At 31.7% G+C, this 20,498-nt stretch overlaps 3 protein-coding genes across 5 annotated transcripts; 2 read left to right on the top strand and 1 right to left on the bottom strand.

Moving 5' to 3' along the window:
- The first annotated feature begins 8,432 nt into the window (after positions 1-8,432).
- LOC142544709 (NAC domain-containing protein 90-like) lies at positions 8,433-10,298 on the top strand. Its single transcript, XM_075651746.1, has 3 exons — positions 8,433-8,679; positions 8,962-9,263; positions 9,886-10,298. Exons 1-3 carry the CDS (start codon positions 8,523-8,525, stop codon positions 10,180-10,182), a joined length of 756 nt encoding a protein of 251 aa, XP_075507861.1. The 5' UTR covers positions 8,433-8,522; the 3' UTR covers positions 10,183-10,298.
- Positions 10,299-13,198: 2,900 nt separating this feature from the next.
- Positions 13,199-14,362, top strand: LOC142544708 (casparian strip membrane protein 1-like). The gene is made up of 3 exons (XM_075651745.1): positions 13,199-13,695; positions 13,771-13,894; positions 13,995-14,362. The coding sequence occupies exons 1-3, from the start codon at positions 13,421-13,423 to the stop codon at positions 14,208-14,210; spliced, it is 615 nt and encodes a 204-aa protein (XP_075507860.1). The 5' UTR covers positions 13,199-13,420; the 3' UTR covers positions 14,211-14,362.
- Positions 14,363-16,076: 1,714 nt separating this feature from the next.
- Positions 16,077-19,991, bottom strand: LOC142546254 (B3 domain-containing protein At2g36080). Of its 3 annotated transcripts, none has more exons than XM_075653882.1 (4): positions 18,991-19,991; positions 18,220-18,410; positions 16,632-16,754; positions 16,077-16,305 (listed from the first exon to the last, which is right to left on the bottom strand). In XM_075653882.1, the coding sequence occupies exons 1-3, from the start codon at positions 19,781-19,783 to the stop codon at positions 16,722-16,724; spliced, it is 1,017 nt and encodes a 338-aa protein (XP_075509997.1). In that variant the 5' UTR covers positions 19,784-19,991; the 3' UTR covers positions 16,077-16,305; positions 16,632-16,721. The 3 variants fall into 3 exon arrangements, with proteins under 3 accessions (XP_075509997.1, XP_075509999.1, XP_075509998.1); XM_075653884.1 differs by having other exon boundaries at positions 16,636-16,754; positions 18,991-19,983; XM_075653883.1 differs by lacking the exon at positions 16,632-16,754.
- Between the last annotated feature and the right edge of the window lie 507 nt (positions 19,992-20,498).

Genomic DNA, 20,498 nt, shown 5'->3' with positions numbered 1-20,498 from the left:
AATTTCGGGTTCTCACAAGATATATCGAAAACCTTCGTCAATTCAAATGTATAGTTTGTTAAATTAAAATGAAATATGGAAATCGATGTTTTTAAAGTAAAAAATAGAAGTATTTAATTGCAAGTTTCGAAATAATTTATTAGAGAATTGTGAAAATATAGAGATAACTGAAGAAAATATCTGTTTGAATATTTGTTGTGATTTGTTTAAAGAGTGACGTTACATGTACATTTTAGTGTACACCTTGGTTTATATTTTTCCTTATAAGTTACAAACTACCTTTGGGTAACAAGATATCTATTGGCAGTTATGTATTTGGTAAGAAAAAATGTAAGTTAATGTAAACCAAGATGTACATTATTATAAGGTGTACATCTATCATTTTTCCATTTTAAAATATGAACATATTGAAACATATTATTTTGAAGATATAAAAATATTATTTTGGAAAGATTTATTTTATTAGGAAAGATATGATTCAAGATTTGTAAAAATTTAATGGAGTTCTAGTTCATTTTGAATATTTGCCGAGTGCGGTCAAATGTGGTCGAGAGAGGCCGATGAATTTTTATTTTCAAATCTTTCAGATTGAATTTGTTGCATGTATGCTCTAGATTTATTTAGACATTCTTGAGAAGAAGAAGTTGAGTTTTCGTGAAAAAGAGTATCTCCTGCGTTGTAAAAAAAAAAAAAAAAAAAACCAAAACTGTGCATTCTATTTCACAATAAGCCGTGAGACAAACTTCAATTAGTGAAGACATGAAACCAGAATTTTACTTTTGGGTGGGGCTAAAATTTTTATATGAAAAATTCATTGTTAGAAAATTTATCATAAAAATTTCTATGAGACCGTCTCACATATTAATTTTATGAGATGAATCTCCGACTCGACCAGTCCATGAAAAAAATTTACTTTCATTGTGCCAAAAATATTATTTTTCATTATAAATATAAAATGTATCAAAATATCTCACAAATATAGATTCGTCAGACGTTCTCACAAAGACCTACTCAAAATTTATGGGACAAGATATCTCTCGTATCACTTTAACATATAAGTCTCTAATTAGTTTTTAGTAGAATTATCAAAACGAGCCAGTGAGTGGATATCCAATCCTTCACAACCTGCCATTTGGCAGCTTGAACACCTAACTTATTTATAATTTTCTCGATATAGAATAATTTTTTAAATTAATTTATTTAATAAAAAATAAATGATGGATACATAGTTTTCAAATTCGTAAATATTGAGATTTAATTGATTGCTATTTTGTAGATTGAAATATCAATCAATTTATATCATATGCAAATAATTAATTCATTTGGAAACATGTAGTATTATCATAATTGAATATTTTTATTTTTAATTCTCACAAAAAACATAATTATAAATTTAATTTATATTTTAAAAATATATGAGTTCCTACCCACCACATCACATTTGCTTAACTTTCATTATTATTCTAATAAAAAAAATTCATTATTCTCCAGTTCCATTTAAATTCTCCGTTACAAAACATATTATTAGAGACAAAAAAGAAAACTGTCCATTATTATGGAACTATTAAACCCGACAATTAACCTCCTATCAAAACTCATAACGTAAATATATATCCATGAGTGGAATGGGCCAGCCTGACTTTGATCCAATCGGTATCGGTGTCAACTTTTTTCATTTCGATTTTTTCAATTATTGATGGTGGACATACGTTCAAAGCTTATTAAATTCATTTTCGGGAGAGGAAGTGGCGTTCTCGGGATTTCAATTGAAGCAGAATCAAAGTCGAGTGGTGCTTGTCAAGTGAAATCTATTGACAATGTTCATCATAAAGTCATCGTAATAGAAGAGAGGGTCTTTTAATTGTTTCAAGTCTTTGTATGATTGTAATTTTTCGAAGTTTAATAGATTTATTTGATATTTGTACTTAACCATGTAAACGTAGATCTGTTCATCGAACTACGTTAAAATTGTTTGTGTTCTAATTTTTTCCTTTATATTTACATTTATTTAAAATTTTAGATGAAATATGATAAACCGGATCAAAGGTATAAATAGAGTCATGCTTAAAAAAATTAGGTTATAACCCATCACCACCCTAAGGTGGTCGGCAGGGTCTGGCTGCCCAGGGCCTCTCCTTAGCTGGGTTTCTAATTATTTTTAAATGTGTTTATTATTATATTTTTTGATTAAAACTCTAATGAACTTTTCAATTTTTTGGTGAAAATTTACAATGGTGGTCAAATTTTTGTACTTTTGGTCCTTTATTTGCGTAAAAAAATATTATTTATTTGTAAAAAAATATCTCTATCTCTTACTTTTTAAATTTATCCACTCACGAGAATTAGTTTTCTCAAACTAGGTTCATTTATATATTGTACTGTTTTTTATTTCGTGTGCTTTTTTCTTGTCTTGAAGTTGGTATTTTATTTTTAATTGATTTGATTTTTTATCTCACGATTCTAGAATCTTATAATTTGTTTAATTGGCTCTTAGACTGTTTTCTACTCCATTCGATCATAATTGTTCTTTGTATGTGTCCGTATTTAAATCATAACTGTATTTTTTTGTGACAAAAATCAATTATTTATGTTTCATTATTTTGATGATTTTTATTCCGTTTGTATTATAGATAGATCCATCTCTTACTCGTGATATCTGTATGACCGAGCGCTTGCCGCTTTACCAAAAGCTATAGCTAGTAGAGTAATGTTGCAACTCAAATCTTTTAAACCGCACAGCAGCTCAAGCACTATGGTTCGATCGCTCTACCAAGTAGGGACAATTATTGCACCCAACAATCTCCCTCTCAATAATTGCACTCTTTGCAATCAAAGAGAATCGAATCCGTGACCTTGACTCTGATACCAATTGTATGACCAAGCGCTTTGCCGCTTTACCAAAAGCTATAGCTAGTAGTAATGGTGCAACTCAAATATTTTAAACCGCACAGCAGCTCAAACACCACGTGTGGGGACCCGGACGCTAATTCATTCCTTAATCGTCTTTAGGAATAATTCAACCAATTATAATAAATAAGGTCTAAATTTTTTTTTAAAAATACAAAGCGGAAACGTAATGTAATTCAATTCAAATTACATATTAAACATAATTATACAAATCTTGTATTATCTACAAGAATTCAACTAGGTTCAACTATATCTCAGTACTGAATCCTAAGTTGCTTCGAAGCCCGGATCTCCACGCTATCTAGTCCAGCCTCTTTCTCTTCTTGACCCTGATCATATCCCACATGTTGCCATGCACACATATAAACAAGACAACAGCCGGATAACTCCGGTGAGAATTACATTCTCAGTATAAATCATGTATACATGCAATCATAAAAACAATATAAAAGCATATAACAGATATTTCTAACATGTATTCAGATCAGAATATAAATCCATATCAAGAATAAATCCTATTCTAAACATGTACCATCATCAGGAACATAAATCAATATGAATCAATGTAACTGTCAATTATACTCATGACCTCACATTTAAGACTAGACTCAATCCTAGTCTAGGGATCCCGATTTCCAAAAGTTAGCATTCACATATCGACCAACAGTAATAGAAAAGACTCTAGTTCTATCCACGTCAATAGGGTATCGATCACCAGTAATAGAAGAAATACCAATTATATCCACATCGATATGGTATCGATCACCGGTAATAGAAGAAGCTCGTATTCTATCCACATCGGTATAGTATCGATCACCAGTAATAGAAAGAACTCCGATTCTATCCACATCGATATAATATCGATCACCAGTAATAGAAGAAGTTATGATTCTATCCACATCGATACGGTACCGATCACCAGTAATAGAAGAAGCTCCAATTCTATCCACGTCGATATAATATCGATCATCAGTAATAGAAGAAGTTATAATTCTATCCACATCGATAGCCAAACATCCGGTGACAGACTTTGGCACAATCGCCAATACACTATCTTGTGACATCGTGCAATGTGCCCGTGGCGATCCCACCACTATCATGCACTTCTGTCACAAGACTATTCGTCTAATACCTGCTGTCTATAAATCAAGAGAACAAGTACATCAATCAAATCAATATCATAAGGTAAAGTATGTGGTTTAGGGAAACTCGAGCCAAACCTCACTCGAGTTGTGCAATCCCAACTCAACATTAATTTATACCTTTCTCTTCTCGCTCTGACGAAGACGAAGTCCTGCATTCAATCATGTCCATTCTCAATCTGGTAATAACAATACCGAACAGACACAATATCAGTATATAACTCAATTCAACACCTGTTCTGATCAATACTCAAATCAAAACATAATCTGATCAATGCCAATCGACATATGATACCACAATACCATCTCAACCAATACCGAGTCTGATCAATATCAATCAACTGATGTTTCGACGGCATACCAATACAGTCTCGATAACCCCGTCAGTCCCAACATCACAGATATAATACCAGAACTCATAATCACTATCGATATAACTCATAATTTCAACGATAATATAAATCTGATATCGATTCTCAATTAATCAATTCCAAAAATCATAACAATTACATAACCAGTCTGTTTCTTAATCTGACTTCGATTCTATGATGTCTAACATGTCAAGAACATCATATATGAATTCCATTCAATTCTGGCAATATCATAATTTCAAGACATATCAAAACGTAGTAAAACTTACGTCCAGTTGTAGCCTGCGTTGATAGGAACACAGTACTGAAGTCGAATTCAAAATCAGACGGGCGGATCTCGTAAAAATCAAAATTCTACGATTTGGAACGCTTTTTCCCTTTCCTCGAGCTTCTCCCTCGATTCCTTCTGAAATTAACGTTTGTATGTGTATATATATATATATATATATACACACGTCGCTCATACAAACCAAGTGGCAATCTTACGTTTCGCGCATATGCGCCGGAAGTACTGTCCGGCTCCTAGACTACTCGCGCATATGCGCGCACTGACATCACGCATATGCGCGAGACCTACTGTCTCCGCATATATCCTGCACATCGCCCCGCGCATATGCGCGAGACTTACTTGCATAAGCTTCGCGCATATGCGCGACATCTTCTGCGCATATGCGCGAGGTCTTCTGCCTGTTTGGCGCATGTGCGCGCATCCGGTCGCGCATGTGCGCCGATGCTACTGTCCTCGCACATGTGTTTTGCGTCTGTTCTCGTCTTTTTCGGTCCACTCCGTTCCGTCTATAATCACTTCAATTAATCAAGAAATCATCCCAGATTAATCTCAGATTACGGTAAATATACCCAAATCATTTCAGATTACGGTAATCAAATTCTCGGGCCTTACACCACGGTTCGATCGTTCTACCAAGCAGGAACAATTATTGTACCCAACAATATCAGACCTAGAGAGTTAATTCATTGAATTTTTTTAATTTATATATTTCATTTTTAATAATTTATTAATTTTATGTAGCATATCAGATATTCGTGATAATTATGAGTAGTTAGTATTTTTATATTTTAAAAAAAATTCAAGATTGAAATGTGTGTATTTCGACCAACATTTACAACTCGGAAATTGTCGGAGTTGGGAAGGGTATTGACATGATTGAGTTTCCTAGAAGACGTCAATCACTTCTAACCTTTCTTCTACGGTCTTTCTTCGTAAAAACCATTTAAAAAATAAAAATTAGACGGTGACCAAAATATAAGCAACCATTTTCAATATTTTACGGTCTTTTCAGTATTCTTCTACATTGACTGATTAACATGTAAAAGTCATTGTCCAAGTCAACCTGACGATAGTTGTATAGTGATTACGATAATATGATTTTGGCCTTTCTAAAAATGAATCTATGGACTTTTGTAATTTTCCTTACATTTTTTGTGTCACAAAATCCCTATATATGTATTTATCAATAATAGTGTCGTTTGCTTGAATAAATAATAATAACATAAAATCTTATAGAGTAATAGTGATACATTGGTATGTCAACATTTTAAAATACCCATTACACACATATTACAACAATTATTTTGACTAACCATAATCTAAAAAATAAATAAACACTAAAAATCTAAAAATGTCAAATTATTAAAAAAATCGTTAGGATTAAGTGCTTGTCATTTGAATCATACTTTTTGGTGCACAATGTTTTTTTTATAGATAGTATTAACAACGTATGAAAATATGCACACGGTTAATAACAACTTTAATGATGTATGTTTAATGTTGATGTGCATCGTGGAAATTTATTTTATTTGAAGTATATAATATTAACAATGCATATCAATATGCACGACGTTAATAATAATAGTAATTTTAATCACTTCTTTTTAATGTACATCTTTGATGATGCGCAGCGAAAAACAATTTCGTGTAGTGATGAGTTGATGGCTATGTTAAATTTTATGTTATCCTTTTATAGTTTAATTAAAAAATAATTAATTATTACTTTTATTTTTTAAAATTAGGATTATCACAACCATGTATCGGATCCAAAATCTCGTCATAAATTTGAGATATCAGGTCACACTTGGTATAATTGAATGAAATAAAATAGGAATGAAATGAATTTTATAACTAAATGAAGATAAGAATGGAATAGTCTATTCAATTCATATAATTGGCTTGAGAAAAAATGAATTCGATGGAATACAATTATTTTTAATAATTAAATAATATTATATTTAATTTTTTTAATAATAATTATTCTATAATTATTTCATATTACTATTTATTTTTATTATTAATTATAATTTTAATAAAAATAATTATTATTAATATTTTATTCGATATATCATTATTTTTATTATTAATATTTATTATTACTATCATCATCATTATTATATATATTCATTTTTCTATCTATGATTTAATATTAATATTTATTTTCATTATTGTTGAATTAATTATTAATCATATTTAATTTATTATTGTCTTTGTTTTACCATTATTATTTTTATTATTAAATGGTGATTATTATTTTTATTTTATTTATTTATAATTATTAAATATAATTATTATTATATTTATTGTACTTTTAAAATTAATATTTTTTACAATTAATATTAATTCATTACTATTTTTAATATTTATTTATAAATAAAATTATAAAATTTTATTGATTTTATTTATTATTATTATAAATATTTATTATCAAAATATTTCGAAAAATAAAAATGAGAAATATATATATAGATAGAAATGAAATGAGCATTACAAAGCACAATGTCAGATGAGTATAAGCCATCGTCAAAGGGAAAAAAAAAAAAAAAAAACAGTTATTTGTTGACAAAATTATTACATAATTTTATTTCTACCAAATATTTCATTATTTATTTATTTTTTATTTTTTGAAAAAAAATTCGAAGCCAAACATATATGCATACAGATAGTACACTTCATATACCTAATAATTGCAACAATACATACGTGAATGTTAAACGCGTAAATTTCTTAGTAAAGCACCATAAAGACGACGTTGGGAAAGAGCAAAATGAGACTATTTTTAGTTATTTATCAAGAGCGACTTCGAAAATAAAATTCAGAGATTTAGTTTATAAAAACAATATGATTACACGAATAAACCAAAATTAATTAAATTATTTCTCGAATTTTTTAAAAATGGTGTGCGTCTGTATATACATATATTACTTTTTTTTTTCCTCGATCTCTTTCTAAATTTGTAATGTGATCTATTTTTATTATTAAGCCATCAATTGCCTCCAATTCTATACTATATTCTAAAATCAGATCTTCTATTACGCTATCATTTTTCATCTATTACTAATTCCACATAATATTTAAACTATATACACAGTAAGAAACATAACAATGCTGTTTTAAAAATGAAAAGATTAGTAAATGTATTTTAAATTATTTACAAGAAATCCATCATTTACTTTAATTTATTTGTATACATATGAATTTTTTGTACAAATTATTTTTCCAACTATAACACGTGTCATAAAATAATAAAATATTCAATTATGTTTCATATGCTATGATACTATTTTTTTCCCATTAAGTAGAGTATGAGTAACATAAATTTTTTTTTCCGAACACTTTATTTATAAAATAATAAAATTTATGCTTCGTACACTCCATTTTATTAATAATTTTATACATTAAGTCGAGTGTAAATAATATTTCGGGATTCAAGATAAATAGAAGTAGGTCAACGCGCACACATGAAGTTGACTTCGAATAAAGGAGTATCTCAAAGAATAGAAATGGGGAAGAGAATTTAATTTTCGGAATCCTGGTAAGAACATGGAAATTTCAAAGAAACAAATCTTTCCCACGCGTTTAATTTCTTCCTAAATTACTTCTCCATTACGCGTTCTCTTGATACCATCTCATTACCCAAAAAACATTTCACTAAATTTTTCCCTATAAATAGACAATAAATAGCTTTCACAATAAGCAAACCTAAACGTGTTTGAATTTTTTTTAAAAAAAATTAATTGGTATTTAATATATTTTTTACTGATTAAATTATATTAGTTGATACATTAGGGTTTGAATACATTTGGATCAGATATGGGTGATGATTTTGCTCCAGGTTTTAGATTCTACCCAACAGAGGAAGAGTTGGTGCTGTTTTATCTGCATCATAAGCTCAGAGGCACGAGACCTGATATCAATCGGGTCATCCCGGTTTTAGATATTTATGAATATCATCCCTCCGATCTCCCAAGTAAGTATGCGTGCTGTGCTACGAGTTGATATTGTTTTATTTCGCCTCGAATCTATCGTTTGAAATTCCGGTATATGAATAAGATAATCAGTCGTATACATATAATATGATAAATAATTATAATACACAACTGTTAAAGATTTTTCGTTTAAAATTATTTCACATGCATTGATGGTCTCTTTGTTTCAGCCCTCTCTACATGAAGTATAGGCCATTTTTGTTTATTCTTCCAATATTATATTCAAAACGCCGTGCATGAAATGTGTGAAACTAATGAAACAGAATTGGCTGGAGAACGTTGTCAGGTGGATTCCGAGCAATGGTTCTTCTTCATTCCTAGGCAGGAGAGGGAAGTCCGAGGAGGAAGACCTAACAGGCTCACAAAACATGGTTATTGGAAAGCAACTGGTTCTCCTGGAGACGTTTACTCTTCCCAGAATCGCGTGATTGGCCGGAAAAAGACTATGGTTTTCTACGAGGGTCGAACGCCGAATGGTAGGAAGACCGAGTGGAAGATGAATGAATATAAGGCCATTGAGACAAATCTTGAAGTTTCTTCCTCTTCTGCTCCTGCAAATCCACAGGTCTATTTGACTTTCTAATTACTACCATAAGTCATAACTATGATACTGTAATGTTTATGTGAATTAAGTTCCTTGATTTCAAAAAGATCATTCATAAATGACTAAGGCTTTGTTTGTGTGTTTAGGTGGAATGACCTTCTATTTGCCAAAGACAAAAAGTAAAATATATCATTTATTTTAGGGGAAAAGCAAAATTTCCTCTACGAAGTTGGCTTAGATAGAGTTTTGATGTTAATTAGTAAAAGAAAGTTGGTCTGATTGCAATAACTTGACTTATTTGACACTTCTCATCTTTTTTCTTGGTAATATTGACATGATATATACTACACGCATTGCTGAAATGTTTGAACTTTGACGTCATGCAACCCTTAGGCTAAAAAGAACGATTAAAAATGTAGAAAAAATAAAATTATTGCACTAAGACCTAGTTTTAGAATACTGAAAACCTATATTAAATCAACACATATGTAACAATCCATAGATAGATTAAAAGCCCTAGATTAAATATTTCCATCAAACTATTAGGATTCGATAAATCATGTTTTTCCCCGTCAGAATTAGCATTGAAGAGTAACATTTTAGTTTCACAGACATGCATCCTCTTATTTTATTGTTCAAACAGGTAAGAGAAGAACTCAGCTTATGCAGAATTTACCAAAGATCAAACTTCTTTAGAGCATTTGATAGACGACCACCGCCATCCGACGGGGAGATAGGCATTCCAGTGACGGAGCACCACCAAGCAGCCACCACATCTAGCGATCCAGAAGCCAGTTTTGATGGTTCGAATTTGGGTTGTATGAATAATCCGTCTCATTCTGTGGGAAGTGATAACAACTGGGATTTGGCCTCTGACGATGAACCCTTCTGGGATTTGGAACAGTTTGATTTGTTAGATGTGTTAAAATATAATCTGTAATATTTCAGTTTCTAAACTAATCATTGGAATATTGAAAGTCATTTAAGGAAGCTGGAATAGAGTAAAGTAGACATTGAAAATTAACGTTTGTTATGTTTCTTTGCACAAAATATATTTGTAATTGGAAAATCACGTGATAAATAAGTAGTAAATTCGATGTATAAAAATGAATATTTTATTCCTTTATTATTTTGTTAAGATAATATCAATTTAAGATTTTGTCTTTCTAGACTAAAAGATTTTATTTGATTTATTTCTAGATTATAATATTTTGCTTGATTTATTTCTAGATTATAAGATCTTGATTGATTTATCTATAGATATTATAGAATTTGTTTTTAATATGATTTTTATCTCCAAGATATTCACATATACCGTGTTGCTGATTGGTGTTGCCAACACTCAATAATCACACTGACGCAGAGTGTTGATCGAAGAGTGGTTTCTTTGGTTTTAAGCAATACGTTTTTATTTTATGCATCTAGTTTTTATGTGGTTCATTTTGATGCATTTTTTATTCCTTGAAGTGTCAAGGAATTTGGTTTTGTTTTCTCACTAGTATTGTTTTGGTGTAAACGATTTACAAATTTTTCTAGTGAATTTTTTTGCCATGAGACATCGCACAAGTATTCGTACTTGTGCATAATTTAAATCTGATACTAATTTAGTAAAGCTATATTTGTGTGTTAATACTTAATTTTCGCTGCATGTTGTGTGCTCGTGTTAACAACACCAGAGCACAACACTAGCTTCTGATATACACAAATATATTTATTTCTTGTACAACAATTCCTTTAAGTATCATTTGATATAACTTGGCTACCAGAATCTCATAGAAATTACCGAAAACCATCATGTCAATTGGCACATTTCCTTCATGAAGGCATTTCACCATTTCAAATGATACACTTAAATTAAAATAAAAGAATTGGCTTATTTTGGTTTTTGTCTTTTTTTAAAAAAAAAACTGGTTTTTTTATCTTTCAGGTGTCAAAATTTGGTTATATTACAGTAAACTGGTTTTGTTTTTGCTTTTTAATCTGTTTTCACGAAACTGATGCGGCACGGTATATAACGCACATAGTGTCATATATTGCTGACATGATATATGTCCAGTGCAAACTCGACACTTTGGTTAAAAAAGGATTCAAAATTAAAAAATAAACAACTTATTATATTAAAATCAAATTTCGATTACCTAAAAAACCAAACTCAAAATAAGCCAAAATTTTCCCATATTCTCGTCTCAAATCTCTTATGCATTACTATGTAATTGTTAAAGTATATTGGCTTCACATAATGAATATGGCAGCAATTCAGTGTCAGTGAGAATAACAAGATATATGCAGAGTAGTGAAGAAAATCGGAGTTTCATTCAATATCATGAAGAACAATACATTCAAGAATACACACAAGTATTTACGCAAGTTCTTCAACTTCTTCTACAAGTACTAAATGGTAGTTTTGTACCGTAACGACCCAATGAATGTCAAAGAGTATATTTCTAAAGGGTAAACTTCAAGATGAGGTATATGGAGGGTCGTGCCTATGAGAGTCCATTCACTGAGGCCCATTTGTAATTTTTTGAAAAATATGTTATACATAATTGTATAAGTTGGTTCAACATAAATATATTATTTTTAGATTTTTTCCCTAGACAGCCCAAAACAAAGCCATCATCATCTTCAGACTTTACTCCAGACGTTCCAATATTCTGTATTTCTTAAAATAATATTAAGAATATGATTATTCTATTAACTAGCTTTGATAGATTGGTATGTCCACATTTTATTAAAAAAATTATTATTAATTTCAATTTAATATTTCATATATATATTTTTCTTAACACACATATAAAAAAAAATTACCCTGAATTCTTCTGCCCAATCTTTAATCAGTGGACATAATGTTTTTTACTTTATTTTCTAACTCATGCAATGCGCGTGCCCAAACACCACTAGTTCGTATGAAATATTAGACTACATAATTTTAATGTTATACACAGCAATTTTTAATTCTCAAGTAAGCAAAACAATGTTGTACGAGCAAAGAAAAAAGAAAACTCGCCACCAAAATTAGTCAGATATGGTAAAAAACACCGTGGAAGGTTAGTGATTATTTAGAAAAATCAAGAAAATCCTTGATTTAGATTTTCTATACCTTCGCAATTAATCGAATAGCACCAAATACATCACAATTCCAGGCACGACTGTGCCGCTCGCTGGTGACAAGAAGACTTTGTTAAATTGAAATATACATATAATGTTAAATTGAAATTAATAAAAATAAATAAAAGTTACTTTTGTAATAAAATTGTGGACATACTATCTTACCAAAGATAGTTACTGTAATAGTCACATTCTTAATAATATTGTAAGAAATATAAAATATTGGAACGTGTGCACTAAAGTTTGAAGATGCCGATGACTTTGTTTTGGACTATGTAGGGAAAAACCCAAAAATAATATATTTATATTGGTCCAACTTATACTATTATACATATATAATAATTTTTTCACAAAACCATAGGCCCCAAAAAACAAATGCTTCTGAATCGGTACAAAAATAAATACTCATTAATAGACTGATATCATTTAACTTTACCCAAACGGACCATATCCAATAAGTCGGAGATGGGTCGGGTACCTGCTCGACCGGGTCCATTCCCATTTTAAAAAAAATTACATGTACAGTGGAATTTTTTTTAAGATTGAAATTTGACTTATTACACTGCCAAAATAAAATTTATATCAAATAAAATGACATCTTTAATTATTTACCGTAAAAACTAATATCAACACAAACGAGCTATAACGAATGCTTATGCAAAGATAATTTTGGTCAAAATAATTGCAAAATTAAAATAATTTCTGACCTATAGAGGATTAGCGAGGCTCTTCGTTACGTAAATACCTCTAATATTCTCATTCATTAATCAAAGTTTATATGTCAACCAAACCCTTATACAGAATCCACCTTCACTGATCTAATACAATATCTATTAATTTTCAAGAATCTCCATCTACCCCAACATAGTATTCTTCCATCGTTTCATTCAACAAGAAGTTGTCAAACAACTCCTCTTGCTCCATTATCTCACATTAACACTTCAAAAACTATGTCAACTTTAATCCAACATCATTATATAACCCTTCGACCTCTCCTCCCATTTCATATCATAAATCAAGCTTCGATCATCTCTTTAGCGACCACAAATTCAAGAAAAACTTGAGCAGAAATGGAGAAAAATGAGGCAACCGTTGAAGTTGAAGAAACGAGCAGAGAAAGGAAAGGAAAAGCACCCCTTTTGGTGGAGGCTCCGGAGGCATTTGAGCGTGGCAAGGTCTCGGGATACAAAAGGGGTGTCTCTATTTTTGACTTGATCCTCCGAATATCCGCTGCTACGGCAGCTTTAGGCGCTACGGTCGCCATGGGAACCACTGAGGAAACTCTCCCATTCTTCACTCAATTCTTCCAGTTCCAAGCCAGCTATGATGATCTCCCCACTTTCTCGTAAGTCTTGATCATCCTGATGATCGGATCGTCCCCGTAATTCGTATATTTATTTTGATCTCTTTTTTGTTGCAGGTTCTTTGTAATAGCTATGGCAATAGTTACTGGATACCTTGTTCTCTCCATTCCCTTCTCCATTGTTTGCATCGTGCGACCTCTTGCCAGTGCACCAAGATTCATGTTAATTCTCTTCGATACAGTAAGATTTTAATCCAAATTAAATATAAAATAAATTAAATATAAAATAGTTATTTAATTTTGCATGGATTAACATGACCATAAACTTTAATCGGTTGCAGCTTGCTGTTGCTTTGGCTACGTCCGCCGGGGGTTCTTCGGCAGCCATAGTTTACCTGGCACATAATGGGAACTCGGGGGCGAATTGGCTGGCCATATGTCAGCAGTTCGGCGATTTCTGCCAGAAGGTCAGTGGAGCCGTGGTGGCGGCGTTTATCGCGGTGGTTATACTTATTTTCTTGGTGGTGCTCTCGGCTGTGGCTCTCCGGAGACACTAAACAAGATTCATATTACAATGTGATCATTCGATTTTATAGTTTTCACTTTCTGTTCAGTTTATTTAATTTGGAAGTTTGAACGTGTGTTGAATTTTTTGTTAATTGGGATGCGCTTGATATATAAATGTTCGTGTTCATGTGGGCAAAATTAAATTCATTGGAAACAATTTGGATTTTAATTTTTGGTTTTCCAATCTTCCTTTTTACAACTTATGATAATCTAATCGTCAAAAAGGATACCAAAAATGCCAAATATATGTATATAGCCTTAACCTTAGGATAAGATTTCAAATTAAATATACAATTTTAACACTTCAAATTATTAAATATTCATCTTCTTTCTAATTTTTGGGTTCTTGCCAAGTGTTGGGTTCGAGGTGTAACTTTATTTTTAAGAAGGGATTCTAAATTAGAAGCAAAATATTATTACTCCATGACCAAATGGATATATATTCTTTTTATTGTTAATTAACTAAAGATGAGAATTATAATTCCTAAAGAACATGAATCAAGTACGCCAAATGAGCTATTACTCATTGATCTTTTCATCATCAGATATTTAACAGAGCGGTCTCTACAACAAAATTGATTTTTCGCAACGCGTAAATCGTCTAAAAACTGTTGGGGTTCACGGGCTGTCGGAAGCGCGCAAAGCACGCCACGGAAACGGACATCGACAACACAAGGCACACCGCAGATACATTATGGACAACACATTATTGCACACTGCGGTTAATGTTATTCACGGTGCGCACATTATATTGTTAATGAAGATCGATGAAGCGCATTGAGCCCTGTGGTTAATGGTATTTACGGCATGCAAATTATTTCGTTAATAAAGATAGCAAAGATTCAGTGAATTCACTAAATATATATTATGATTCAGTGAATTTTTATTTTTATTTTTGAGCGTTTCATGTTCTCTTAATCAAAGAAAAATTTCTAGTTTCCAAAGTTGCACCACTACTTCCGTGATTGATCTTCTCCTTAAATCTGTAATTGGAAGCTCAGGAATTCAAACAGGTCATAAATGGTATATAGCAATGAAGAAAGATAAAAAAATATAATGGGTCGGTTCAATTAAAAATGTGTTTCAATCCGCACAACTTCTTCATTTCTAAACCAAATAAAGCGAATTTGGTGTTATTTCGAAGCCAAAGAAAAAATCTACAAGTAAGGTTCGCGCTTTTTCTCCAGACTCTTAATGCAACTTACCCATATCTCTCAATAATACACTGCATGAACATGAACTCGATTAAGAATCATACACAGAACTAGTTCTAGAAATATTATCATACCTTACTCTATTTAAATCCGAACTGTGCGAATTCCTAGTGTACAAAGCCCAGAAATTTCGAAAAAGTAAGCACTCTGCACTGCCGCAAACCCGGCTCTCAGTTTAGGACCACTTTCAGTACAATGGGCATCTCTCTTTCAATTTTAAACCAAATGATTTGATCCTAGCACCAAATCGAAACTAATTCACAGAGGTAAAACTTTCATTCAAATTGTAATCTACAAATCTTGCTCATTCAGAATAACATAGATGACCACATTGAGCATTCTAGCACATGATTATAATCTACAAATCTTGCTCAAATTTATTCTAACCATGTCTCGCCCCGGCTTGCAGGGTCATATGCCATTTCTCACATCAAAATAAACTCTCCTCTTGAATTAAACAAATACATTTTTATTTATATCACGTTTCTTAAATTAATATAACAACTTAGCTTTCCAAAATATAATATTTAAGCACAATAGGTTTCTGAATTAGATAAATACATCAAATTAATAATATTCGAATTTTTTTAAAAGAACTGAAACAAACTTCAATTTATTGCATTATATCTGACGAAGGGTCCCCACATATATAAAATGAAATGAAATGAAATAAAATAAAATAAAATCTCTGCGCCAGAATCACTACAATACAAAAAAAATTCAACCATAAAATTAAATTAAATTTATACAAAACCAAAAATATTGATTGCATCCATCCATATTCTTCTTTAATTCTCTTCCTTTTCCTCCATGGAAATCTGACAGCTCTTACATCTTCTTGGCCCCATCTCTAGTGCATTTTCATCCACCTCTATCGAAATTTTTTAATTTAATTATTTTCCATAAAAATAAAAAATAACGGGATTTGTATTTTTTACAATAAAATAAAAGAAAAGAGGATAATACCTATTTTTCTCCATATAGTCTCGAGTTTTTTCCAATTTAATCTCCATATTCTCGAATTTCCATATTGATAAATTTCTTGATATGAATGAAAAACGTTGAAAAAATAAAGGATATGATCATAATATAGCGACAATAACAATTTTTCTCGATCTCTGGACTTAATTTCATGTCTTTCTCCCAAACTTATCCGAGGTAAAAAAATAAAAAAATTTAGGTCAAATAATCGACTACTTACGGATATTTAATTTCTTGGCGTTACTTTTTTTTATTCCCTTTCTTCTGGTCGTGGAATGTGGACGTCACATCTCTAGGCAATAGATCTTATCCATTACCTCCTGGTGAGAGATTTATTTCCTGATTCAACCACATATTATTATTATGTAATAATTAATTGAAAATTACTTTGACCATGTGACACGACATGAATTTATGCTCATAAAAATTTTAAAATATATGTATGTATGTAAAGCTATGAATCGGCTGTTTCCAGGTTAAAGTATTTAAATTCGTGCTCTTTAATTAAGGTGCTTTTATAAAGGTATATATCATTATTTTATGAAATAATTTTATTTTGTAAATTTTATATTTTCTCAAGAAAATGTGGGTTGTGATTCATCATGCATGGGTTCAATAAATCCAAGTTATATAATTTAAAATAAATTTTTTTCCCACTTGTTCATTTTATGTTTTAGTCTACTTATTTTTCGATCAATAACTTTTAATTTTCGACTACTTTTGTTTAGTTATTGATATGAGACCAAAAAAAAAAACTGACGTGACATCAAAAAATACCGACATGACATCGAAAAATATTGACATGACATCGAATAATGATAGTTTGACAAAAAAAAAGTATTGATTTCTCAGATTTCACATTATCAATTGAAACTAAAATAATAGAAAATTATAAATTAATTTACCAATATTGATATATTTTATTATAAAAAAATAAAAAATGCATGAAATCATTAATATACTTTAAAATATTAATACAGATCAAATTTTAAAATATAGCGACCAGCACTTTTAAAACCTCTTAATTAATTAGACAAGCCTTAAAAAATCTTTGTACCAAATCCTTTTCTCAGAGCTTAAAGTTTTTTTTAAAGAAGTTGTTTTGAAGTACTTGTAAATTCACTCAACCATCCTTCGATAACATCCCAAACAATGCATTATTTCAAAATAATGAATCCACCAAAAAAATCATTTAATGATTATTCCAACTTAGACTCTCTAATTCGGAAAAATTAAAATGTTCAATTTTGAGTTTTTCGTCACTAAAATTTCCAAGTTTCATTTTGAAATATTAGATTTAAATTTTCAACTACTTTAGTCTAATTGATAACGTCACGAAAAAGATCATGATATTACGTTAGCAATCGAACCAAAACATCTTAAATTAAAAGTAGTGTACAAAATAAAACTTTGAACTTACTGGAACATGGATGATATTTTTTTAGTCTATTGATTTATTAAATTTTGATCTATGAACACACACACACACACACAGATATATATATATATATCTCTCGGGATAACGTAGAGTGGAGCACACAAATATTTGACAGGATGCATGCGTGGACAAAAATCTTCCACCTAATATTAATGGGATATAAAAGATAATAATATGCGGTGTTTGGCGCATTAATGGGATTGGGACTCATTCAAAACAATACCCGTGTTTCGTGAAGGAAAACACCAAAATCAAACGGGGAAATTGGACCACATCTCTAGTCTACACCCCCTAATCACCCTATTACACGTCTAAAATTAATTAAAGAAACGATCAAAATTAGTAAAATACAGCGGGATAATGTACCATTTGATCGTGATGATCATGGACAACGTAATACTGGTGGTGATATGGCCTGAGCCACCGGTCGGGGTGGACCGACATTGGCGAGCCGCCGTCTGCAGGTGCCGCTGATGCGGCGGAGTCATCGGCCTGGCATTCTAAATTCACTCCAAATAGCCTCAGTTTCTTCGAGTTCCCACTTGTTGGGGCTGCGCCTGTATATATCGTGCAATAAATTGATTCATATACTTTAAAAAAATATTGAACATATTTTATTATATTCATTATATTAACATGGTCATTAATAAGATAATATGATAATATAAAATAATAAAACTGTACACCATTTCAAGCAACAGGACTTTACAACATGAGAAGAGTAATATGAAAATGATTTTATATAAACCGGGATTAAATTTGTCATAACCCCAAACTACATATTCTATTAAATTATATAATATATCAGACATATCAAGTCTGTCTATAAAATTATATGTATTTATTTTAAATATATAAATTTGACATCCAGCTGCTTGATATTTGTGTATCCAGAAGGGACGCAGCATTTTATGCCGACAGATGGCATGCAATACATGAACTGACCCCCCCCCCCCCCCCCCCAATTTACTGGTAATGGTAAAATATACCATAAATTAACTTTAAAAAACGTGTGATATATACATACATTTATATATATATATAATATAATATATATGTAAATATAATATAATGAAAAAATTATATTAAAATACAACAAATAAGTATAAAAAAAATAAAAAAGATAGAAAACGACACCTGAATGAAGATACTCAGGTTGGTATGAGGGAGAAGTAGAAGATTTAAGCTGCTGGTTTGGATAAGGATTGTAGAATATTCCTCTGCCAGTAACAGGCGGAGCGCCGCCGCTTTCTACCCCGGAATGCCTCCGCCTCCACCCTATGAAAAGGCGTCCGGCATCCGCCACGTGGCGCGAGAACAGGACGAAATCGCCGGCGTCCAGGCGTTTCTCCTTCACGAAACGGCTCCAGCCTTTCGTCAAGACATAGCTCTGGCTACTGTTCCAATAAGAGTAGCGAAACCTCCACGATTTCCCCGTGTCATCCTCGAAGCTCAGCAGAAAACCCTTCTCCCCAGAGTCTCCGCCGCACAGTGGGAAGTATTTCTCGGCGTGTTGCTTGGGTATCACCAAGCGGTTGAGCTTACCCACGTCGCTGGGTGTTAATGGCTTCTCGAACATTTGTTCTTTGAGGATATCGTTCCTCTGATTTTGTGCCAAATCCAAGGACAAACTATTAATGTTCTTAGAATCTCTGTCATCTGCATGAGTACCACTCATCTGTTCATCGGGTGCCATTTCCTCTTCGCTGTTGAGGTTGAACATGTTCGCTGAACCAGCTCTTTCAGCGGCAGTGGGTTGGTACTGCTGGCGGCAAGGCTGAGTACTAGTGGCCCAGAAATCTGCAGGTTTACGCATTAAACGAGAGAAAAAGGTGGGATTCTGACTAGGAGACGAGGAATCCATCATGTACTGTGGCCAGTAGAGGTGGGGCTCTGGAATCTGGTCTGAAGAGTGGTGGTTTATTGACATTTTCAGTGCTGGTTGTGTGCCTTGGCAATGGTGAATAGTACTACACTGCTGCCCTAATAAATTTAGGGAAACCGAGAGAGAGTGGGGGGCCTGAAAGGAATCAAGGATTGATTTTGTTGCAGAAAATTTGGGCAAGAATTTGATGGTGGCGGTTGACAGAAACAGAAAGGAAAAGGCTGGGAAATATATATATATATCTATGTTACAATACTATATTACTATGCACGAGGACATGATAAATCCATCGATAATTAAAAAAATATTATACACATACGCATCACGTGTGCAGAATAATTAACATGTATACATGACTTAGAGATTTATTTAGTTGGGTGGGAGAAGTATGGATCCAAAATTCGATATATCTCTGAGTGGGTTAATTGTATGTACATAGGGATCCCTGTCCTCTCTTTAAAATTTAAATATAGCCAACCAAATCATATGTGAAAGTTTAATAAGTTAAAGTAATTATTAATTAGGATGTGATTTGAACGTTGGTTAAGTTTTAATATATATATATATATATGTGAGTGTTGTTACCCTACACCCTCAGGGTGCAGGGTTTTCGTGTTACCCTACAAATAAAAAAGGCTTTTAATTTAAAACCTAAATCCTCCACCTACCGTCTTCACCAACCAGAACAGAATGAAAGAAACACGCCACACGGTCTAAAGCTACAAGTGAAGGTGATTCTGGAGATCTCGTGCAGGTTTTT

This window comes from Primulina tabacum, chromosome 5 (genome assembly GCF_025594145.1).
Source record: "Primulina tabacum isolate GXHZ01 chromosome 5, ASM2559414v2, whole genome shotgun sequence".
NCBI classification, from domain to species: domain Eukaryota; kingdom Viridiplantae; phylum Streptophyta; class Magnoliopsida; order Lamiales; family Gesneriaceae; genus Primulina; species Primulina tabacum.
Note: the sequence above shows the minus strand (reverse complement) of the source record. Positions and strands in the feature narration are given on the sequence as shown.